This window comes from Mobula hypostoma, chromosome 10, assembly GCF_963921235.1.
Source record: "Mobula hypostoma chromosome 10, sMobHyp1.1, whole genome shotgun sequence".
In the NCBI taxonomy this organism is placed as follows: domain Eukaryota; kingdom Metazoa; phylum Chordata; class Chondrichthyes; order Myliobatiformes; family Myliobatidae; genus Mobula; species Mobula hypostoma.
Genome location: NC_086106.1, coordinates 30,434,189 through 30,456,969, shown reverse-complemented (window position 1 = coordinate 30,456,969; position 22,781 = coordinate 30,434,189). Strand labels below are relative to the sequence as shown.

General features: G+C 47.7%; 1 protein-coding gene across 1 annotated transcript in view; it reads right to left on the bottom strand.

Moving 5' to 3' along the window:
* Positions 1–8,965, bottom strand: part of LOC134352476 (zinc finger protein 850-like) — a 34,461-nt gene extending 25,496 nt beyond the window's left edge. Inside the window, exons 1-2 of the mRNA XM_063059754.1 lie at positions 8,354–8,965; positions 3,193–5,008 (exon numbers count right to left, since the gene is read on the bottom strand). Coding sequence (XP_062915824.1) covers positions 3,193–4,236 — 1,044 coding nt within the window. The 5' untranslated portion in view covers positions 4,237–5,008; positions 8,354–8,965. The remainder of the gene's footprint in view (positions 1–3,192; positions 5,009–8,353) is intronic.
* Between the last annotated feature and the right edge of the window lie 13,816 nt (positions 8,966–22,781).

Below are 22,781 nucleotides of genomic sequence, written 5' to 3'. Positions count from 1 at the left end.
TGACCCCTCATGGTTCCCATCTCGGGGCTGAAGACGCCAATCCTGTACTGCAGTAACCCAAACAGGAAGCAGTACCTCAGCAGACAGCCTCCATCGGATCGTCACCACCCAGGACACGTCCTGTTCTCGTTACCGCCCCAGGGAGGAAGTACAGGAGCCTGAAGACCCATGACCAGTGTTTAGAAACACTCTTCCCCTGCGCCCTCAGATTTATGATCGGCCCATGATCCTATCTCGCTGTTCCTCGTTTCCATGCGTTATTTATTTTTGTGACACGGTAATTTTTAGTTTTTGCGTTGTACTGCTACAGGACAATGAATTTCACAACACATCTTTACGTCAGCAATAACAAACCAGATTCTGTGACAAAATGGACCATAATGTTGAAAAGAGATGGAAATAAAAGAATTAAATTCCCCACACACTCCCCCCGCCCCACCTCCGGCCGTGATGACGAAGGGACGGTGGATATCATGGGGGGAAATCGAGGGACACACCCGGGTCAGCTGCAGCAAGACAGTCTGCAGTTGTACAGAGCAAGGTGCTTGGCAGAATACAGTAGCTGTTTTCTACAGCACGGACACCAGGGACACAAGCAGGCAGACACTGAAGGAGTGTGAAGCACATACGTTGGACCAACAGTAAAACTAAGGTTTAATTGCCCGTTTTGATGAGATTAAATGCAAATAAAGGAATAAATATCATGTCCTAGTGTGGGTTATTAACACCTGTAAGAATGTATCATGATTGGGATCCTATGTATGCAAGTAAGGGATTAGAAGCTGCACCGGATTTCAATTGGTCAAGATCCATATAAAAGTGACAACTCTGAGCTGAAGTTTCGGAACAGTTCTGTGATGGGGACTGGACTGTTGTCCTGGTGCACAAGTAAATACAGTTTGAAGAAAGAGCGAGCGCAAGTTGTCGGAGACCAGGTGATCGGTGAGGTCACTTCACCCAGAGCGGTGACCGTTCGGAACCCGTCACTACAGGGACAGACTGAGGGGAGCGGCAGGGATGGATTGAAGGGGGAGCTGAGTGAACAGAGAGAGACAAAAGAACATCAGTACAGGGTGATGGGACAGGAATGCCAGCAGGGACCAGAGGGGGAGAATGGCCTCTTTTCTGTACGTTGAGTGTGCTGCAGTCAGTAACGACCTGAAACACAAAATCGAATACATAGCTGATTTATTTATCACAGATCCACAATATTAAACCCCAGTCCAATTAAAGGCTAATGTCATCAGAGCAAACCCGTCCTGTATCCGGTGACCAGGGTTCAGTCCCAGGAGTGATGAACAGCAGCAATAACTGCAGAATCTGACAACACTCACTCTGGAACTTCCAAATTGGTTCTCCAAACGTAATGGTTAAAAATTCAACAGACTTATTTAAACTTCCTCCTCTGTGAGAACTTGCCGGTGTTTCAGTAGGTAGGATGACCAGGTAAACCTCTTTCCTCACACAGGACAGGAGTGCGGCCTCTCAGTGTGAACTGTCTAACGCCTCACAAGGTGGGATAACTGAGCAAAATGCTTCCCACGTACACAGCAGGCGAACGGCCCCTACCTGATGTGAATTTTCCAATATATCTTCAGGCTGGACAACTGAGTCTATCCCCTCTCACACATGAAGCAGGTGATTGGCCTCTCCACAGTGTGAACTTGCTGGTGTACCTGCAGGGCGGACGACTGCTCGACTCCCTTCCCACACAGCAGGTGAAAGATTTCTCCCTGTGATGAGCTCTGGTGTCTCATCATAGCCTGTCGCACCAGACAGCCAGCCACTCTAGTGTTGTTTGGTTGATGTTGAGCAGGTCAGTGTCAGCTGAATCAGGTGAGAGTGGGCAGTTGCGCAGAACGTGTTCAATGTTCTGCACCCTTTCGCCACACTCACAGGATTTGCTGGTCTTTAAACCCCACTTCACCATATTGTCTCCCGCCCTACAAACTCACGCTCTCGCTCTGTTGAGAGCGCACCACTTCCGTCTGTCAGGCAGTGCCCCGTCTGGTAACATTTCTGTGGGGTCTTGCGCTGTATTGTTTGGTGGGGTTCTGGCTTCTGTTTGCTCCCAGAGGTCAATCCTGTATGTTTGGGGGGGATGTTCGTGCACTAGTTCCTCCACTTTTCCTCGATTTTAGGCGGTTGGGACCTAGCACATGATGATGTAGCGGGTGCCGTGGATCTGAGTTCTGTTTACCTTTTTCAAGTTTTGTTGTAGTGTGCCTTCAGATCTCTGGGGGAGCAATGCCTGCAAGTCTGTAAATGATGTTAGTGGGTGTGGGGTGCACAGCTCATCCTAAAAGGATGAGCTCTGGTGTCTCATCAAGTCAGACAGTGTAGTAAATCCCTCCCATACCAGAAGCAGTAGAGCGCCTGGTCTCCCGTGAAGATATGCTGGAGCTCTCTTCAGACAGGAAACTCCATTTCAGAGGCAAAGCAGGAGGATGTGTCCAGCTGGGATGAGATGTTGATAATTGATACGTTGTTGTCCAGGGACCCAAACCCTGCCCTGTGCTGACCCGTTTCTGGTTTTGAAACATCTCCACTCTGATTTCCGGCTTTAGACAACGGTGGTGTATTGTAACAACCCAGAGATTTGAGGGGTAAAGAACATGTCAGAGATAACTGCATGCAGGGAGCTCGTCTTCTTCGGTCTGCAGAAGGACATCCAGGAAATTCAAGGGAAACTTCTTTGCCGACAGAGTTTGACGATTTGACGCCCATCACCCCAGGGAGAGTGAGAGGTGAACAACAGGGATGGATATAAAAGGATTGTCGGGGAACAGAAACATGGGCAGGGACCAGTTGGTCTGAGTTGACTCCATACTGTACACTGCTGTAGATTAACTGAGTACCTGAGACAGTGTTTAAAATAGAATTCATTTCTTTGTCACAGGTCCAGAATATTAAACTCCAGTCCCATTAAGGGTGAGCATCAGAGTAAGAGACTTCTCCCAGGCCCAGTCACCAGGGTGCAGACCGGCTGTGATGAGCAGCAACAATCATTCGACACCAAAAGTCACTTTTGAACAGTCCTGATGAAGGGTCTCGGCCCGAAACGTTGATGATTTACTCTTTTCTGTAGATGCCTGCTGAATTCCTCCAGCATTGTGTGTGTGTTGCTTTTGAACTTGCCTCTGGGTTCAGAAACTGTGATGGTTAAATATCCAGCATGCAGCCAATTTAAACACTTTTCCCAGTGTGAACTCGCTGGTGTGTCTGTAGGTGGGATGACTGAGTGAATCCCTTCCCGCAGACCGAGCAGGTGAACGGCCTCTCCCCGGTGTGAACTCGCTGGTGTCTCCTCACATGGGATGAATGCGTGAATCCTTTCCCGCACTCAGAGCAGGTGAATGGTCTCTCCCCGGTGTGAATTCGCTGGTGTCTCATCACGTGCGATGAGTGAGTGAATCCCTTCCCACATTCAGAGCAGATAAACGGTCTCTCCCCAGTGTGAACTCGCTGGTGTGTCTGCAGGTGAGATGAGTGACTGAACGCCTTCCCACAGTCTGAGCAGGTGAACGGCCTCTCCCCAGTGTGAACTCGTTGATGTCTGATCAGATGGGATGAGTTACTGAATCCCTTCCCACAGTCTGAGCAGGTGTAGGGCCTCTCCCCAGTGTGAACACGCTGGTGTCTCATCAAGTGGGACGATTTAGTAAATTCCTTCCCACATTCAGAACATATGAACGGTCTCTCCCCAGTGTGAACTCGCTGGTGTATAATCACATGGGATGAGTGAGTGAATCCCTTCCCACATTCAGAGCAGATAAACAGCCTCTCACCAGTGTGAAGTTGCTGGTGTGTCAGCAGATCACGTGAGCGTGCGAATCCCTTCCCACAAACAGAGCAGAGAACCGATCTCTCCCCGGAGTGAACTCGCTGGTGTCTCATCACGTGGGATGAGTTTGTGAAGCCCTTCCCACAGGTGGAGCAGATGAACGGTCTCTCCCCACTGTGAATTCGCTTGTGTACCTGCAGGTGAGACGACTGAGTGAACGTCTTCCCACATTCAGAGCAGGCGTACGGCCTCTCTCCGGTGTGAATTCGTTGGTGTATCAGCAGATCTGATGAGTTTGTGAATCCCTTCCCACAGAAAGAGCAGATAAACGGCCTCTCGCCACTGTGAACCCGCTGGTGGGCCTGCAGCTGGGATGACTGAGCGAATGCCTTCCCGCAGACCAAGCAGGTGAACGGCCTCTCCACAAAGTGAACTGGCTGGTGTCTCATCATGAGGCATTGATTAGTGAATCCGTATCCACACACAGAGCAAGTGGACAGCCTCTCGCTGTGTGAATTTTATGATGCGTCTTCGGTTTGGATGACAAAATCAATCACTTCCTGCAGTCAGAACAGGTGAGCTGTCTCACTGTGGTGTTAACTTGCTCAAGTATCTTCAGGCTGGAAGGCTGAGTATATCCCCTCCCACACAGAGCAACTGAACGGCCTCTCCCCAGTGTGAACTCACTGATGTATCTCCTGCTTGGGCTGAGTGAGAGAATTCTGTCCCACACTGAGAGCAGGTGAATGATATCTCCCTGCTATCAATTGTCTGACACTTCACCAAGTCAGATGTTAGTCATAGTGAACCCCGTGTAAAATCATTGCAGTTGAAGAACTGATCTCTGGTGAACAAACGCTGGTGTGTTCTCAGTACCCCAGTTCCAGTGAATTTCACTGAGTTAAAACAGAATGTTTCCTTTCAGACACAAAACACAGGTCCAGCTGGGATGAGATACATTTTCATCTCCAAGGATCGACAACTGATATATCGGTGCTACAAAGGGAATATCTGGTCACTCCTTCAATATCTTGAAGACAATTTTCAAAGATTCAAATCCCATCCTTACAGTGACTGCTCTCCTCACTGTGACTGCTGTGGTGTTCTGTCTTCTCCACATGAAACACTGATGCTATTCAAGTGCTGCTGAACTGACAAACACAGCCGAACAGATGGGTTGTTGTGTTTGAGATTGCCGTACACAAATTCTTTGCCTTTTCTACCCTGTGAAAATATTTACAAAAGTTATCAATGGGTGAAGGACAGGAATTGAAATGAGATATTTTCACTCTCTGTGCGCACTCTGACATCGGACTGCAACAGTGAGGACCAACACAACACCTTACTCCTCCTGGAGACGTTGTAATTACTCTGACCACTCCATCCTCCAGGTAATAATTTCTCTGACCACTTCTCCAGGTGATAATTACTCTGACCACTCCATCCCCCAGGTGATAATTACTCTGACCACTCCCCCAGGTGATAATTACTCTGACCACTCCATCCCCCAGGTAATAATTACTCTGACCACTCCCCCAGGTGATAATTACTCTGACCACTCCATCCCCCAGGTGATAATTACTCTGACCACTCCATCCCCCAGGTAATAATTACTCTGACCACTCCCCCAGGTGATAATTACTCTGACCACTCCACTCCCAGGTAATAATTACTCTGACCACTCCCTTAGGTGATAATTACTCTGACCACTCCATCCCCCAGGTAATAATTACTCTGACCACTCCACCCCCAGGTGATAATTACTCTGACCACTCCACCCAGGGTGATAATTACTCTGACCACTCCACCCCCCAGGTGATAATTACTCTGACCACTCCACCTCCAGGTAATAATTACTCTGACCACTCCCCCCAGGGTGATAATTACTCTGACCACTCCCTCAGGGTGATAATTACTCTGACCACTCCCCCCAGGGTGATAATTACTCTGACAACTCCATCCCCCAGGGTGATAATTACTCTAACCACTTCATCCCCTAGGTAATAATTACCCTGACCACTCCATCCCCCAGGTGATAATTACTCTGACAACTCCACCCTCCAGGTGATAATTACTCTGACCTCTCCAACCCCCAGATGATAATTACTCTGACCACACACCCCCAGGTGATAATTACTCTGACCACTCCACCCCCAGGTGATAATTACTCTGACCACTCCCCCAAGGTGATAATTTCTTTGACCACTCCCCAGGTGATAATTACTCTGACCACTCCCCTTAGGTGATAATTACTCTGACCACTCCATCTCCAGGTGATAATTACTCTGACCACCTCCCCACCCCCGGGTGATAATTATTCTGACCACTCCACTCCCCCAGGTGATAATTACTCTCACCACTCACCCCAGGTGATAATTATTCTGACCATTCCACTCCCCAGGTGATAATTACTCTGACCACTCACCCCGTGGTCATAATTACTGACCACTCCACTCCCTGGGTGATAATTACTCTGAACACTACACCCCCGAGTGATAATTACTTTGCACACTCCACCCCCTGGGCAATAATTACCCTGACCACTCAACCCCAGGTAATAATTACTCTGACCACTCCACTCAGGTGATAATTACTCTGACCACTCCCCCAGGTGATAATTACTGACCACTCCACCCCCTAGGTGATAATTACTCTGACCCTCCCCCACACCCCAGCTGATAATTACTCTGACCACTCCCCCCGGTGATAATTACTGACCACTCCACCCCCTAGATGATAATTACTCTGACCACTCCACCCCCAGGGCAATAATTACTCTGACCACTCCACCCCTGGGTGATAATTACTCTGACCACTCCACCCCCGGGTGATAATTACTCTGACCACTCCCCCAGGTAATAATTACTCTGACCACTCCACTCCCTGGGTGATAATTACTCTGACCACTCCACCCCCGGGTGATAATTACTCTGACCACTCCCCCCCGGGTGATAAATACTCTGACCACTCCCACAGGTGATAATTACTCTGACCACTCCCCCCCGGGTGATAAATACTCTGACCACTCCCACAGGTGATAATTACTCTGACCACTCCTCCCGTGATAATTACTCTGACCACTCCATCCCGAGGTCATAATTACTGACTACTCCACTCCCTGGGTGATAATTGCTCTGACCACTACACCCCCCAGTGATAATTACTCTGACCACTCCTCCGAGTGATAATTACTCTGCGCACTCCACCCCCTGGGCAATAATTATCCTGAGCATTCCACCCCCTGGGTAATAATTACTCTGACCACTCCCCCAGGTGATAATTACTCTGACCACTCCCCCCAGGTGATAAATAATCTGACCACTCCCCAGGTGATAATTACTCTGACTGCTCCCCCAGGTGATAATTACTCTGACAACACCCTCAGGTGATAATTACTCTGACTGCTCCCCCAGTTGATAATTACTCTGACCACTCCACCCCCCAGGGTGATAATTACTCTGACCACTCCAACCCCCAGGTGATAATTGCTCCTACCACTTCCCCCAGGTGATAATTACTCTGAGCACTCCAGCTCCAGGTGACAATTACTCTGACCACTCCACCCCCCCAAGTGATAATTACTCTGACCAACCCACCCCCCCCAGGTAATGATTACAATGACCACTCCCCCTGGTGATAACTACTCTGACCACTCCACCCTCAGGTGATAATTACTCTGACCACTCCACCCTCCAGGTGATAATTACTCCAAACACTCCACCCCTGTGTGATAATTACTCTGACCACTACCCCACCCCCCGGGTGATAATTACTCTGACCACTCACCCCAGGTGATAATTACTCTGATTATTCCCCCACCAGTTGATAATTACTCTGACCACCCCCTCCAGGTGATAATTACTCTGACCATTTCTCTGGGTAATAATTACTCTGACCACTCCGCCCCCATGTGATAATTACTCTGACTACTCCACCCCCCGGGTGATCATTACTCTGGGCACTCCACCCCCCCGGGTATTAATTATATAGACCACTCCACTACCCCCAGGTGGTAATGAGCGTAGGTGTTCAGCAAAGCGGTCTCCCAGTCTGCGTCGGGTCTCGCCAATATGTAAAAGGCCACATCGGGCGCACCGGACACAGTATATCACCCCTACGCTCTGTCTGCCAGAGAAAGCAGGATCTCCCAGTGGCCATACATTTTAATTCCACATCCCACTCCCATTCTGACATGTCTATCCACGGCCTCCTCTACTGTAAAGATGAAGCCACAATCAGGTTGGAGGAACAACACCTTATATTCCGTCTGGGTAGCCTCCAACCTGATGGCATGAACATTGACTTCTCTAACTTCCGCTAATGCCCCACCTCCCCCTCGTACCCCATCTGTTATTTATTTTTATACACACCTTCTTTCCCTCACTCTCCTTTTTCTCCCTCTGTCCCTCTGAATATACCCCTTGCCCATCCTCTGGGTTTTTCCCCCCCGACCCCTTTTCCTTCTCCCTGGGCCTCCTGTCCCACGATCCTCTCATATCCCTTTTGCCAATCACCTGTCCAGCTCTTGGCTCCATCCCTCCCCCTCCCACTTTCAAATCTCTTACTCACTCTTCCTTCAGTTAGTCCTGACGAAGGGTCTCGGCCTGAAACGTCGACTGTACCTCTTCCTGCTGATATGAGGATTTTGTTCTCCCTCCCTCCCACTATTGACATTTTAATTGACTGGAGGGGAGACCCAGCACCTTCTTTAAGGCCTCGGTCTCAACTAAACACCTGATCTACCAACACTGAACATGAGGCGGATCGCAGTGTTCACGGGTCATTGTCTGACAGGGGTCTGAAACGTTTTTAATCCGAGATGAACTCGGAACAGTATTTTGTCTGACAAAGGTCTGAAGCGCCTTCAATCCTGAGATGAACTCGTAACAGTATTTTCCATCCGGGTTCCACTTCCAAATCATTGCGTTAGATCGCTGGAGCTCGGCAGTGTCAGACAGATCCATTCCCCCCGCCTGCGCTTCCAAAATAAACCCTGTCTGACGGCGGAGAAAGCGGCTAGAAGTGCGACCCGCGGTATCTCCAGATCCATAAACTTCTACGAGGAAGGAACCCATTTATCCGGCAAACGCCGCAGACATGGCGCCAGCACCTTCGCTAAGCAGCAGCAAAGTCCCTGGGCCCGGGCGTGGATCGTGGATCGTGGATCAGAGCGAGAGAAAGAGAACCGGGACTGTCCCGGGATGCAGGGCCACGGTGCATCGAGAGCTCAGAGCAATTGCCCCTCAGTCGGGGTGCGGACCCCGGTGCTGATGAAACCCCCATCACAAGCCCCAGTCCTACCTGCTATCGATCCTCTGGAGCCTTTTGTTCACTGAGCGCATGCGCGATTTTCACGCCTGCCCGGGGCTTTAGGCGCCTGCGCACATGATTGGCGGCTCACCCAGGGAGAATCCTGAATCGCGGAGATAGCTGGGTAAAAAGGGTGCCATTGAAGATCTCTGCAAGAACAACTCCCCTCTGCTACACGCCTCAAATCGAGTCAATGTGGAAAACTCAGCACCTGTGTTAACACTGCAAATTCTTACAATGTACTCCAATAAAAACAGATATTCTCTATATCAGGTTAAACTCCAACACACAGAAAGAAAAAAACAGAAATAATACAAATATTTTCAGCCAATCAGCTTCCAAATGTTTCTGCTCTTTTATTCATTTTCACATCCTCCTTCTCCCCATAGATCTTCCCCTATCACCTTTCTGGATCCCTAAAATCTGGCCGTGTGCTGGCCTTTCTTTGATTTCTGACCCTGGTCCCTTGGTCATTTAGCAAATGGTTCTCCATTCTGGTCACAGATTTTGGAGGACAGTGGTGCATTGCAACAACCCAGCTGTGTGAGGCACACCCCATTAAAATGTGAAAATGACCTCTGCTCTACTCTCTATATACCCATGACTGTGTGGCACTCAAGTCAGTAAGACAATAGAGCTGATTGTGGACTTCAGGAAGGGTAAGACGAAGGAACACATACCAATCCTCATACAGGGATCAGAAGTGGAGACAGTGAGCAATTTCCTGGGTGTCAAGATCTCCGAGGACCTAACCTAGTCCAAACATATCGATGCAGTTATAAAGAAGGCAAGACAGCAACTATACTTCATTAAGAGTTTGAAGATATTTGGTATGTCAACAAAAAACACTCAAAAACTTCTATAGATGTACCGTGGAGAGTGTTATGATAGGCTGCATCACTGTCTGGTATGGGAGGGCTACTGCACAGGACCGAAAGAAGCTGCAGAGGGTTGTAAATTTAGTTGGCTCCATCTTGGGTACTAGCCTACAAAGTACCCAGGACATAGTCAAGGAGCAGTGTCTCAGAAAGGCAGCATCCATTATCAAGGACCTCCAGCACCCAGAGCATGCCCTTTTCTCACTGTTACCATCAGGTAGGAGGTACAGAAGCCTGAAGGCACACAGTCAGCGATTCAGAAACAGCTTCTTCTCCTCTGCCGTCCAATTCCTAAATGGATATCGGACACTTGAACACTACCTCCCTTTTTAAATATATCTTATTTCTGTTTTTGCGTGATTTTTAATGTATTCCATATACGTATACTGTAATTGATTTACTTATGTATTACTATTTTTCTTCTATGTTATGTATTGTATTGAACTGCTGCTGCTAAGTTAACAAATTTCACGACACATGCCGGGGATAATAAATCTGATTCTGATTCTATAACTTTGCAAAGAACAGAGAAGAAGGAGATTAACAACAATGACATTCTTCCTTGGCCCAAAGCCCTGAGGAACGAGGCATATTTGGGACACAACCCCAGTGAACTTGTCTTAGTCTGCAGAAATTCAGAGAGGAAATTGAAGGCAAACCTCTGCACCCACTGAGTGGAGACCAATTGGAACACACCACCACATCTAGAGCGAGACGTGAACAGAGGGCTGGATTTAAAGAAGACTGTCGTGGAACACAAATATGGGCAGAGACCAGTGAGATAGTCTACTGTACATTGAGTGTACTGCAGAGACAGTGACGACCTGAGACATGGCATTTAAGACAGAACTGATTTATTTGTCACAGATCTACAATATTAAGCACTAATCTAATTTAATCAGCAGGTGGGATAGAACTTTGAACAGTACACCATAGGAAAACACCCATTGACCCACACTATTGTGCCATGCCAATTAAATTAGTAATTAAATTTATCCTGCTATTCCCCTCACATTCATGGACTGACTTTCTGGGCGCAGAGCTCAGAAAAATCAACACAACAGACTTTTAACGTCGTAAATCAGCGAGTTATTTGTTATGTCTCCCCTCTCACTGTGAAACGGGGACACCTCTTTTTCCCTTATTAGGGAGAGAGAGAGAGCCTGTGGTGTGTCAAATTACTGGGTGAATGAGTAGTTTTTGGGGTACTGCAGGTCTGTGGTTTTATTGATGCTTGAGCGCTCGATGGAGAATGCTAATACTTTTTTGCTGGTGGGAGGGTCGTTGCTTTGTTGCTGCTTGTGTGTAGGAGGGGGGAGTTTTGGGGTTCTAAAATTTAATTGTCATTCATCCTTTGGGGCACTCCTCTGTTTTCGTGAATGTTTGTGAAGAAAAAGAATTTCAGGATGTATATTATATACATCTCTCTGCCATTAAATGTACCTATTGAAACATCTCTCAATGGTCCCTATTGTCGCTGCCTGTCACCCCAGGCAGTGCATTCCAAGCACCCACCACTCTCTGTGTAAAATAATTGACCCTCACATCTTCTTTGAACCTATTCCCTCTCACCTTCAATTATCACCCTCTGGCATTAGACTTTTCAACCTCGGGAAAAAGTTGCTGTCTATCCACAACTCTCATAATCTTGTAAACCTTTATCAGATCTCCTCACAGCATCCACCACCAAATTTGTCCAACCTCTCATTATAGCACATGCCTTCTAATCCAGGCAGCATGCTGATAAACCTCTTCTGCATTCTCTCCAAGGCCTCAACATCCTTCCTCTAATGGGGCAACTGGACTGTATGGATTACTCGAGATGCGGCCTAACTAGGTGTTTATAAAGCTGCAACATACTTTCCTGACATTTGAACTCAAAGCCTTGACTACTAAAGAAAAGCCTGCTATATGCCTTCTTAAGCACCTTATCAACTTGTGTAGCCACTTTTGGTGAGTTATGAACTTGGACTCACAAGATCCCTGTCATCAACACTGCTAAGGGTCTTTCCTTTAACATTGTACTGTCTCTTTACACTTGACCTAACAAGGTACAAAACTTCACATTTTGCAAGGTTAAACTCTATCTGCCATTTCTTCCCCCACATCTACAACTGATTAACATCCGACTGTATTCTTTGCCAGACTTATATGCTATACACAACACTACCAATTTTTGTATAATCCGCAAATTTACTAAACCACACACCTACATTTTCATCCAAGTCATTTATATACATCACAAACAGCAGAGGTCCCAGTACAGATCTCTGTGGAACACCACTAACCACAGAATTCCAGCTAGAATAAGTCCCTTTGACCACCACCCTGTGTCTTCTATGGGCAAGATGGTTCCAGATCCAAACAACCAATTCACTGTGGATCCCATGCATCTCAATCTTCTGGATGAGCCTCCCATAAGGGACCTCGTCAAACACCTTACTAAAATCAATGTGGACAACGTCCGCAGCTCTCCCTTCACCAATCACCCTTGTCACCTTGTCAAAGCATTCAATCAAGTTAGTAAGACACCAATTGCCCTACACAAACTCATGCTGGCTCTCTCTCCCTAATTAGGCAATAGTTTACCAAATGCTCATAAATCCTATCCCTTAGAATTCTCTCTAATAACTTCCCTCCCACTGACGTGAGTCTTACTGGTCTAAGTTTCCAGAATTATCCCCAGTTCCTTTTTAGAATAATGGAACATAATTAGCTACTCATCAGTCCTCTGTGAGTTTGCCTGTGGCTAGAGAAGATATCGGTCAAGGCCCCAGCAATCTGATTTCTTGCCTCTCTTAATAACCTGGGGTATATCCTATCTGTCTTAATGCTCTTTAAGAGAGGCAATGAAACGTCTGCCATTACCTCGAAATGCCCTAGCATATTAATATGCTTGGTACTGATCTCCTTGTCTTCCATGGCCTCTTCCTAAGGATCTCAGCCACACCCTCTGCATCCAAGCAAATGTTCCTCCCTTTTTCCTCGACCAGTTATTTCCAAGTTATTCTCTTGCTCTTGATGTATGTACAGAATGATTTGGGATTCTCTTTAATCCTACTTGCCAAGGATTTTGCATGGCTCCTAACAGCTTTCCCAGTTCCCTTATTTGAACTTCCTCCCTGCTGTGAAGTTCCTGGTGTTTCAGCAGATGGGATGACTATGTAAATCTCTGTGCTCACACAGGATAAAAGTGTGGCCTCTCTTTGGTGTGTCCACTCACTGGAGCCTCACAAAGTGGGGTGACTGAATGAAAACCTTCCCATTCTCAGAACAGGTGTACGGCTACTCCCCTGTGTGACTTTGCTGGTAGCTCAGGTGGCCGAATGAATCCCTTTCTACATTTGGAACCTATCAATGGCTTCTCACCCATGTGATCTCCCTTCTACATGCCGACTTGTCACCACCTTTGATTCAACCAGCAAGAGTCGTGTTGTCAACAAACTTAAAGACAGCATTGGAGCTGTACTTTGCCTCACAGTCATAAGAGTAAGGTGAGTAGAGCAGGGAACTAAGCACACTGGCTTGTGGTGCACCTGTGAGATTCTGGAGTAGATATCATTGCCAATCCGAACTGACTGGGGTCTGCAAGTGATGAAACCAAGGTTCCCATTCACAAGGAGGCATTGAGGCCTGGGTCTTGGAGCTTATTGAATAGTTTCAGAGGGAAGTTCATGTTGAATGTTGAACTGTAGACAATGAAGAACATCCTGATGTATGTATTTTCAATATCTATGTTTTCCAGTCTGGGTGAGAGCCAATGAATTGGCATCTGCTGTTGATCTGTTTTGATGGTAAGCAACTTGTAGTGGATGCAAGTCACTCCTCATGCAGAAGTTGATATGTTTCATGGCCAACATCTCAAAGTATTTCATCACAGTGGATGGAAATTCTACTGTATGATAGTTATTGAGGGAGCTGACTACATTCCTCATGGACATCGGTATGATTGAAACCTGCTTGAAGCTGGTGCGTCACCTCAGACTGCTGAAGCAAGAGGTTAAGGATGCTAATAAACACTCCAGCCAGTAGATTAGCACAGGTCTTCAGGACTAGGATCGGTACACCATCAGGGCCAGGTACATTTCCTCCAATTCACATCCCTACACTGAAGACACGCTACGACTGGTGTGCTGTCTTCTCAAGCATCTGTCCTCTAGGATCGGTGGCATTCAAGTGCTGATGAACTGATCAACACAACAGAACTAATGTCTTGTTCTGTTTGAGATTCTCATATGCAAATCCTTTGCCTTTTCTACCCTTAAAACCTATAGAAGAGATGGTATCAAGGGCTGAAGGACATCATTCCTGCTAAGATCATTTTAGTCTCCGTGGTAACATCTGATACCACACTGTTACAGTGAGACTGAACACATGTAGGAACAGCACCTGATCTTCTAACTGGGCACAGCTCAGGCATCCAGGCACAACATCCAATTCTCTGTCTTCTTGTCTGTATCGGAATGGGCCATTTCCATCCTCCATCAATCTGTGACTTGGCTCAGTTTGTCTCTCTCCATTACGTTCTGGTCATGTCCCATAGACCTACTAAGAACAGGCAGTATTTATATGGCTGCTTCTTGGGCTTCTAATTATATTGACATTGGTAAACCCAGCATTGCCAATGTCATTGCTACTCAATGGTAGGTCGTTAGGCTTTCTCGTTGGGGTCTGACACTGTGTGGGACCTTTGTAGTGTAAATGTTACTGGTAACTTGTTACCCAGTACGTTATTATAAACCCAAAGAGAATGGAAGAGAAACTTGATCTCAGTGGCAGAATGCAAAACCAGATCTTCCTGATGCAATGACTTTGTTTCTCTCTATGCAGCACTAAGTGACATTTGAATTCTTTGTGAATTAGCTTTGCCCTCGGTCTACCAAAATGCTAATATCGGGTTCTGACTTTAACTCAATTGTCACCCTTACAATTCACCAAACAGAAAATAATCAAGCTCACCAGAATCTTCCATCACACGGTTACTGAACTGTACCTTTTCCCACCCTGTTATTTGTAAAACCCCACCATCCCTTTCTCTCAATTCCTCCGTCTCCGCTGAATCTGCTCTCAGGGTGAGGCTTTTCATTCCAGAACTAAGGAGATGTCCTCCTTCTTCTAAGAAAGGGGCTTCCCTTCCTCCATCATCAACGCTGCTCTCTTCCATTTCGTGCACGTCTGCCCTCACCTTTCCTCCCGCCACCTCACCAGGGATAGGGTTCCTCTTGTTCTCAGCTTCAATGCCACCAGCCTACGCATCCAGCACATGATTCTCTGCAACTTCCACCATCTGCAACGGGATCCATCGAGCACATCTTCCTCTCCCCCGCCCCCCCCCCACAAGAATCACTCCCTTGTGATCCCCTTGTCTATTCGTCCCTTCCCACTGATCTCCCTCCTAGTACTAATCCTTGCAAGCAGAACAAGTGCTACACCTGCCTCTACACCTTCTCCCTCACTACAACTCAGGGCCCCAATCAGTCCTTCCAGGTGAGGCGACACTTCACCTGTGAGTCTCTTGGGGTCATCTATTGTATCCGGTTCTCCCGGTGTGGCCTCCTGTATATCAGTGAGACCCGAGCTAGATTGGGAGACCACTTCACCGAGCACCTCACTCCGTCCGCCAGAAAAACCGGGATCTCCCAGTGGCCACCCATTCCCATTCAAACATGTCAGTCAATAGCCTCCTCTACACTTGCGATGAGGCCACACTCAGGTTGGAGGAGCAACACCTTATATTCCATCTGGGTAGCCTCCAACCTGATGGCATAAACATTGATTTCTCGAACTTCCAGTAATGCTCCCAACACTTGACCATTCCTTTCCCATTTCTCTCTCTCACCTCATTTCCTTACCTGCCCATCACCTCCCTCTGGTGCTCCGCTCCCTTTTCTTTCTTCCATGGCCTTCTGTCCTTTATCAGATTCCCCCTTCTCCAGCCCTGTCTCTCTCTTTCACTAACCAACTTCCCAGCTCTTTACTTCACCCTCTTTCCCCCTCCCGGTTTCACCTATCCTCTTGTGTTTCTTCCTCCCCCCCCCCCCAACCTTCTTACTCTGACTTAACTTTTTCCTCCAGTCCTGGTGAAGGGCATTGGTCTGAAACATTGACCGTAGCCTTTCCCATAGATGCTGTCTGGCCTGCTGAGTTCCGTCAGCATTTTGTGTGTGTCGTTTGGATTTCCAGCGATTTTCTCGTGCTTGTCATCAGAATCAGAATTAGATTTACTATCACTTGCTTATATGTCCTGAGATTTGCTGCTTTGAGGCAGCTGTACAGGACAATGATATAAAATTACGATGAAATAAATAGAGCAAAAACTGGGCTATGAAGTAACGTTCACCAACTGTTCAAATATCTAATGGTGGAGTAGAAAGTGTGTGAATTGTTGAGTAGGGGTTATCAGGGACACCATCCTGCACCTCCTTCCCGATGGTCGGAACAAGAAGAGACAATGTGCCGGATGGAGAGGGTGCTTAGTCATGTTCAAAAGTTGCATTGGAAGTTGGGAATGATTATAATCTTGTCAGGATCAGCAGATGAAAGGGTGAGTGCACCAGGACTGTGGTCAGTGCCCTACGATCGCTCCGTTATCAGGCGGCATTCCCTGCCCCGGACGGACCCCACCCCGAGCTTTGAGTATTTTTAGGGTGGCGCGTGGGGGCTGGGTTGTTTGCCGTCACCACGGTCCGCGGTTTGGAAAATGCTTCCCGTGTGGATGGAAGCCCAGCCTTGCATAAGGTGTCTCGCTGGCTGCTGCACCGCCCACTTCCACGCTGCGCTGCTGAAGGACGTGGCATGAGACAGTGATCTCCTCAGGTTCGGGGAGCAGAGGAACGTGTCCGTGGGAAACTGCGAATGCCGAGGGATTAGTAGGGAAAAGGGGGTGACGGTGATAGGGTGAGACCAGGTGAAATGGGTGGCATTCTGAAATGCTTCCTGATCTGTGAATCCCCTCTGACACAGAACCCTGATTGCATCGCACCGTGCACCCACCTCTGCACTGACCCACTGATGCTCCCCTCCTGCACTGAGCAAGGATAGCTCTCCGGGGCTTACACCCCACTTCAATGGCCTCTGCAGTCATCAGGTCATCATTCACAATACCTGCCAGCTCCAACAAGGTCCCACCACCAGACACCCGACCCCCACACCTGCCAAACCTCACCTGGTCTTCCCTTTCGTCCATATGCCCAGCATTCCGCACCTTACAAAACTTCCGAGCTCAACCACGGAGTGTAAGAGGCAGGTACTTAAACTTCAATCCTCCCCACCATCCAGGGAGAATAACAACCTCCCAGTCCTGCCCAAAACATCCACTGTACTTTTTTCCTGGCCTTCTGAGTTCCTCCAGTAATTTGTGTGTGCTGCTCTTGTGATTTTCTCTTGTGTGTGAACCCTCTCAGGGAAGCAGCTTCTTCCGATCCATCTATGGCATCCGGTGGCCTCGTGTACCTCCTCAACACTGGAGGAACCAAACACAGACTGGGTCACTGCTTTGTGGGGAACCTGCGTTTAATCCACAAGAGTGACCTTGAGTTCCCTGTCACTAATTCTCCATCCCACTCTGACCTGACCTCCTCTACTTTTACAATGAGCATGAGGGGCAGCACCCCACCTTCCCTCTGAGCATGTTGCAGCCTCCTGGACTTAATATTGAATTCTATAGCCCGTATTTTATCTCTAAAAGTTAACTGGTTGCATCACCGTCTGGTATGGAGGGGCAATGGCACAAGATTGGAAAAAGCTGCAGAAAGTTGCAAACTCAGTCACCTCCATCCTGGGCACTTGCCTCCCCAGCAGCGAGGACATCTTCAGAAGGTGATGTCTCAAAAAGGTGGTATCCATCATTAAGGACCCCATCACCCAGGACATGCCCCCTTCTCATTGCTACCATCAAGGATGAGATACAGAAGCCTGAAGATACACACTCAACATTTTAGGAACACCTTCTTCCCCTCCACCATCAGATTCCAGAATAGACAATGAACAATATATACACTACCTCCTATTTCTTTCTACAATACATATTTAATTTAATTTTAAATATATATTTTATTGTAATTCATAGCTTTCTAAAATTATGTATTGCTATGTCTGTCTGTCTAGGTACCACATCCGACGCAGACTTTGGTGACCGTGGTTTTCCATATAGATCTATCCTTCGTTTTTTGGATGACTTCCATTTCCTCGATGTGTAGCCACCTGGCTATGCTTTGATGTACATAAGCCGAGATCTTCCTCTAGGTTTGCTCCCCTCAATCTTTCCAGAGAGTATGAGTTTTTCTAGTTCATCTTTCTGCATGATGTGTCCTAGGAATCTGAGTTGTCTTTCTCTTATTGTTGGTATGAGTGATCGAACTGCTTGGGCTCTTCTGAGAACTTCTTCATTTGATGTGTATGTGGTCCATGATATTTTTAACATTCTCCTATAGAACCATAATTCAGCTGCTTCTAGTCTCTTTTTCATTGCTGGAGAAATGGTCCAGCATTCACTTCCATAAGTCAGGATAGAATAAACATAGCACTGCAGTATTCTGTTTTTAGTGTATGTGCTCATCTTTCTGTCTGTTAATATGGTCTTCATTTTCTGGAATTGCTATGCTCTGTTGTTGAAAAACAACATATTTTGGGGGACTGTTTTGTTCAGCATTTTTGCTCCATCCACAAAAAGGATTTCCCAGTTCCCAAGCATTCTAATTCCCATCCCCGTTCCAGTCCAACATGCCAGTCCATTGTCTCATCTACTTCCATGGTGAGGCCTCTCTCCGGTTGGAGAGCAACACATATACCGTGTGGGTAACCACGATGGCATGAACATTTACAACTTCCGGTAACAGCCCCCTCACCCATCCCTCTTCTTCAATTCCCCGCTCTGGCCTCCTCTTACCACTTCTCTCCCGTACATCACCTCCCCTCTTCCTTCCGTGGTCCACTCTGCCTCCGACCAGATTCCATCCCTTTACCGATTCCACCTGTCACTACCCAGCTTCTCACTTCATTGTCCCTCCCCCAGCCACCTGGCTTCAGCTATAGAACATAGAATAGTACAGTACAAGTCCTTCGGCCCACAATGTTGTGCCCACCCCTAAACCCTGCCTCCCATATAAGCCCCCACCTTAAATTCCTCCATATACCTATCTAGTACTCTCTTAAATTTCACTAGTGTATCTGCATCCTCCACTGACTCAGGCAGTGCATTCCACGCACCAACCACTCTCTGAATAAAAAACCTTCCTCTAGTATTCCCCTTGAACTTCCCACCCCTTACCTTAAAGCCATGTCCTCTTGTATTGAGCAGTGGTGCCCTGGGGAAGTGGTGCTGGCTGCCCACTCTATCTATTCCTCTTAATATCTTGTACACCTCTATCATGTCTCCTCTCATCCTCCTTCTCTCCAAAGAGTAAAGCCCTAGCTCCCTTAATCTCTGATCATAATCCATACTTTCTAAACCAGGCAGTATCCTGGTAAATCTCCTCTGTACCCTTTCCAATGCTTCCAATTCCTTCCTATAGTGAGGTGACCAGAACTGGACACATTACTCCAAATGTGGCCTAACCAGAGTTTTATAGAGCTGCATCATTACATCACGACTCTTAAACTCTATCCCTTGACTTATGAAAGCTAACACCCCATAAGCTTTCTTAACTACCCTATCTACCTGTGAGGCAACTTTCAGGGATCTGTGGACATATACCCCCCTATCCCTCTGCTCCTCCACACTACCAAGTATCCTGCCATTTACTTTGTACTCTGCCTTGGAGTTTGTCCTTCCAAAGTGTACCACCTCACACTTCTCCGGGTTGAACTCCATCTGCCACTTCTCAGCCCACTTCTGCATCCTATCAATGTCTCTCTGCAGTCTTCAACAATCCTCTACACTATCCACAACACCACCAACCTTTGTGTCGTCTGCAAACTTGCCAACCCACCCTTCTACCCCCACATCCGGGTCGTTAATAAAAATCAGGAAAAGTAGAGGTCCCAGAACCGATCCTTGTGGGACACTACTATTCACAACCCTCCAATCCGAATGTACTCCCTCCACCGTGACCCTCTGCCTTCTGCAGGCAAGCCAATTCTGAATCCACCTGGCCAAACTTCCCTAGATCCCATGCCTTCTGACTTTCTGAATAAGCCTACCATGTGGAACCTTGTCAAGTGCCTTACTAAAATCCATGTAGATCACATCCACTGCACTACCCTCATCTATATGCCTGGTCACCTCCTCAAAGAACTCTATCAGGATTGTTAGACACGATCTGCCCTTCATAAAGCCATGCTGACTGTCCCTGATCAGACCATGATTCTCTAAATGCCCATAGATCCTATTCCTAAGAATCTTTTCCAACAGCTTTCCCACCACAGATGTAAGGCTCACTGGTCTATAATTACCCAGACTATCCCTACTACCTTTTTTGAACAAGGGGACAACATTCACCTCTCTCCAATCCTCCAGTACTATTCCCGTAGACAAGAAGGACATAAAGATCCTAGCCAGGGGCTCAGCAATCTCTTCCCTCGCCTCGTGGAGCAGCCTGCGGAACATTCCGTCAGGCCCTGGGAACTTATCTGTCCTAATGTATTTTAACAACTCCAACACCTCCTCTCCCTTAATATCAACATGCTCCAGAACATCAACCTCATTCATATTGTCCTCACCGTCATCAAGTTCCCTCTCATTGGTGAATCCCGAAGAGAAGTATTCATTGAGGACCTTACTCACTTCCACTGCCTCCAGGCACATCTTCCCACCTTTATCTCTAATCAGTCCTACCTTCACTTCTGTCATCCTTTTGTTCTTCACATAATTGAAGAATGCCTTGGGGTTTTCCTTTACCCTACTCGCCAAGGCCTTCTCATGCCCCCTTCTTGCTCTTCTCAGCCCCTTCTTAAGCTCCTTTCTTGCTTCCCTATATTCCTCAATAGATCCATCTGCTCCTTGCTTCCTAGACCATGTATGCTGCCTTCTTCCTCCTGACTAGATTTTCCACCTCACTTGTCACCCATGGTTCCTTCACCCTACCATTCTTTATCTTCCTCACCGGGACAAATTTATCCCTAACATCCTGCAAGAGATCTCTAAACATCGACCACATGTCCATAGTACATTTCCCTGCAAAAACATCATCCCAATTCACACCCGCAAGTTCTAGCCTTATAGCCTCATAATTTGCCCTTCCCCAATTAAAAATTTTCCTGTCCTCCCTGATTCTGTCCTTTTCCATGAAATGCTAAAGGCCAGGGAGCGGTGGTCACTGTCTCCCAGATGCTCACCCACTGAGAGATCTGTGACCTGACCTGGTTCGTTCCCTAATACTAGGTCTAGTATGGCATTCCCCCTAGTCGGCCTGTCCACATACTGTGACAGGAATCCGTCCTGGACACACTTAACAACTCTGCCCCGTCTAAACCATTGGAACTAATCAGTTGCCAATCAATATTAGGAAATTTTATCACCCTCTAGCTTGTACACCTTCCACTCCACATCCCCCCACCCCCGCCACCTTCTTATTTTGGCATCTTTCCCGTCCCTTCCCAGTCCTGATGAAGGGTCTCGACCGGAAAAGTCAACTGTTTATTCACTGTCGTGCTGCCTGACCTGCTGAGTTCTTCCAGTATTTTGTGTGTGTTGCTCTGGATTTCCAGGATGTGCTCCTCCTGCCCGTGTTTCCAAACGACCCCTGCGAACTGACGGGGAAAGTCTCCCATGGTTGCCTTTATACCCCAAAATGCCCGTAAGCCAGAAGCAGCCTTTCCGCCCCGGACCCAGCGCCCCGCATACGCCATAGGATATGGCACCAGAATCATCAGCCGAAACTTCCCAGGGCCCGGGTGCGGATTGCAGCCGGCGAGGGAGAAAGGAAGAACGCTGGTTATCCAAAACAAGAGAAGATCTGCAGATGCTGGAAGTCCAAGTGACAGACAGGCCAGGCAGCATCTATGGAAAAGAGCAAACAGTCGACATTTCGGTCCGAGACTCTTCGGCAGGACTGGGAAGAAAGATAAGGAGTAAACTTAAGAGGTGGGAGGAGGGGAGAGAGACACAAGGTGATAGGTGAAACCTGAAAGGGGGAGGATGAAGTAAAGAGCTGGGAAGGTGGGAAGCTGATTATCAATTGTCCCTCAGTTGGGATACAGACTCCCGTCCGAATGAAACTCCTCCCGCGCAACTTTTTTTGGGCTCAAACTGCGAATCAGCGCATGCGCAATTTGGGGGGCTGCGGCGACTCACGCGCATGCGCACCTGAGCGACAGGTCACCGGAGGCGAGTTCAGCAGCGTGCACGGTCCTGAGTCTGAAAGATTAAAAGTGAATTGACAGAGTCTGTCAGCGCCGGCATCTTTCTGCCGCGTACCGCAAGTCCGTCAACGTACACAGCGGCTAATTTTAACACAACAAGCTCTCAGAAAGAATATGCTCCATGTTCTCGTGAACTTGCAACTGGTTTCAGCCACCCTGGCGGGAAGATTCAGCGGCTGATTTGAACTTCGCCCCTGATGTGAAGTTCCTGGTGTTTCAGCCGGTAGGATAATTGAGTAAGTCTCTTTGCCCGCACGGGACAGAAGTGTGGCCTGTCCTTAATGGAAACTAGCCGGTGCCTCACAAGGTGGGTTGACTGAAACCCTTCCCGCACTCAGAACAGGTTCACAGGGTTACTTCCCTGTGTGAACTCCCTGGTGTTTCAGTACCTCAGCTGACTGAATGAACGCCTTCCAGCACACGGAGCAGCTCCAAGGCCTCTCCCCGGTGTCAACTCGCTGGTGTATCTGCAGCTGCGATAGTTTAGTGAATCCCTTCCAAAATGAGAG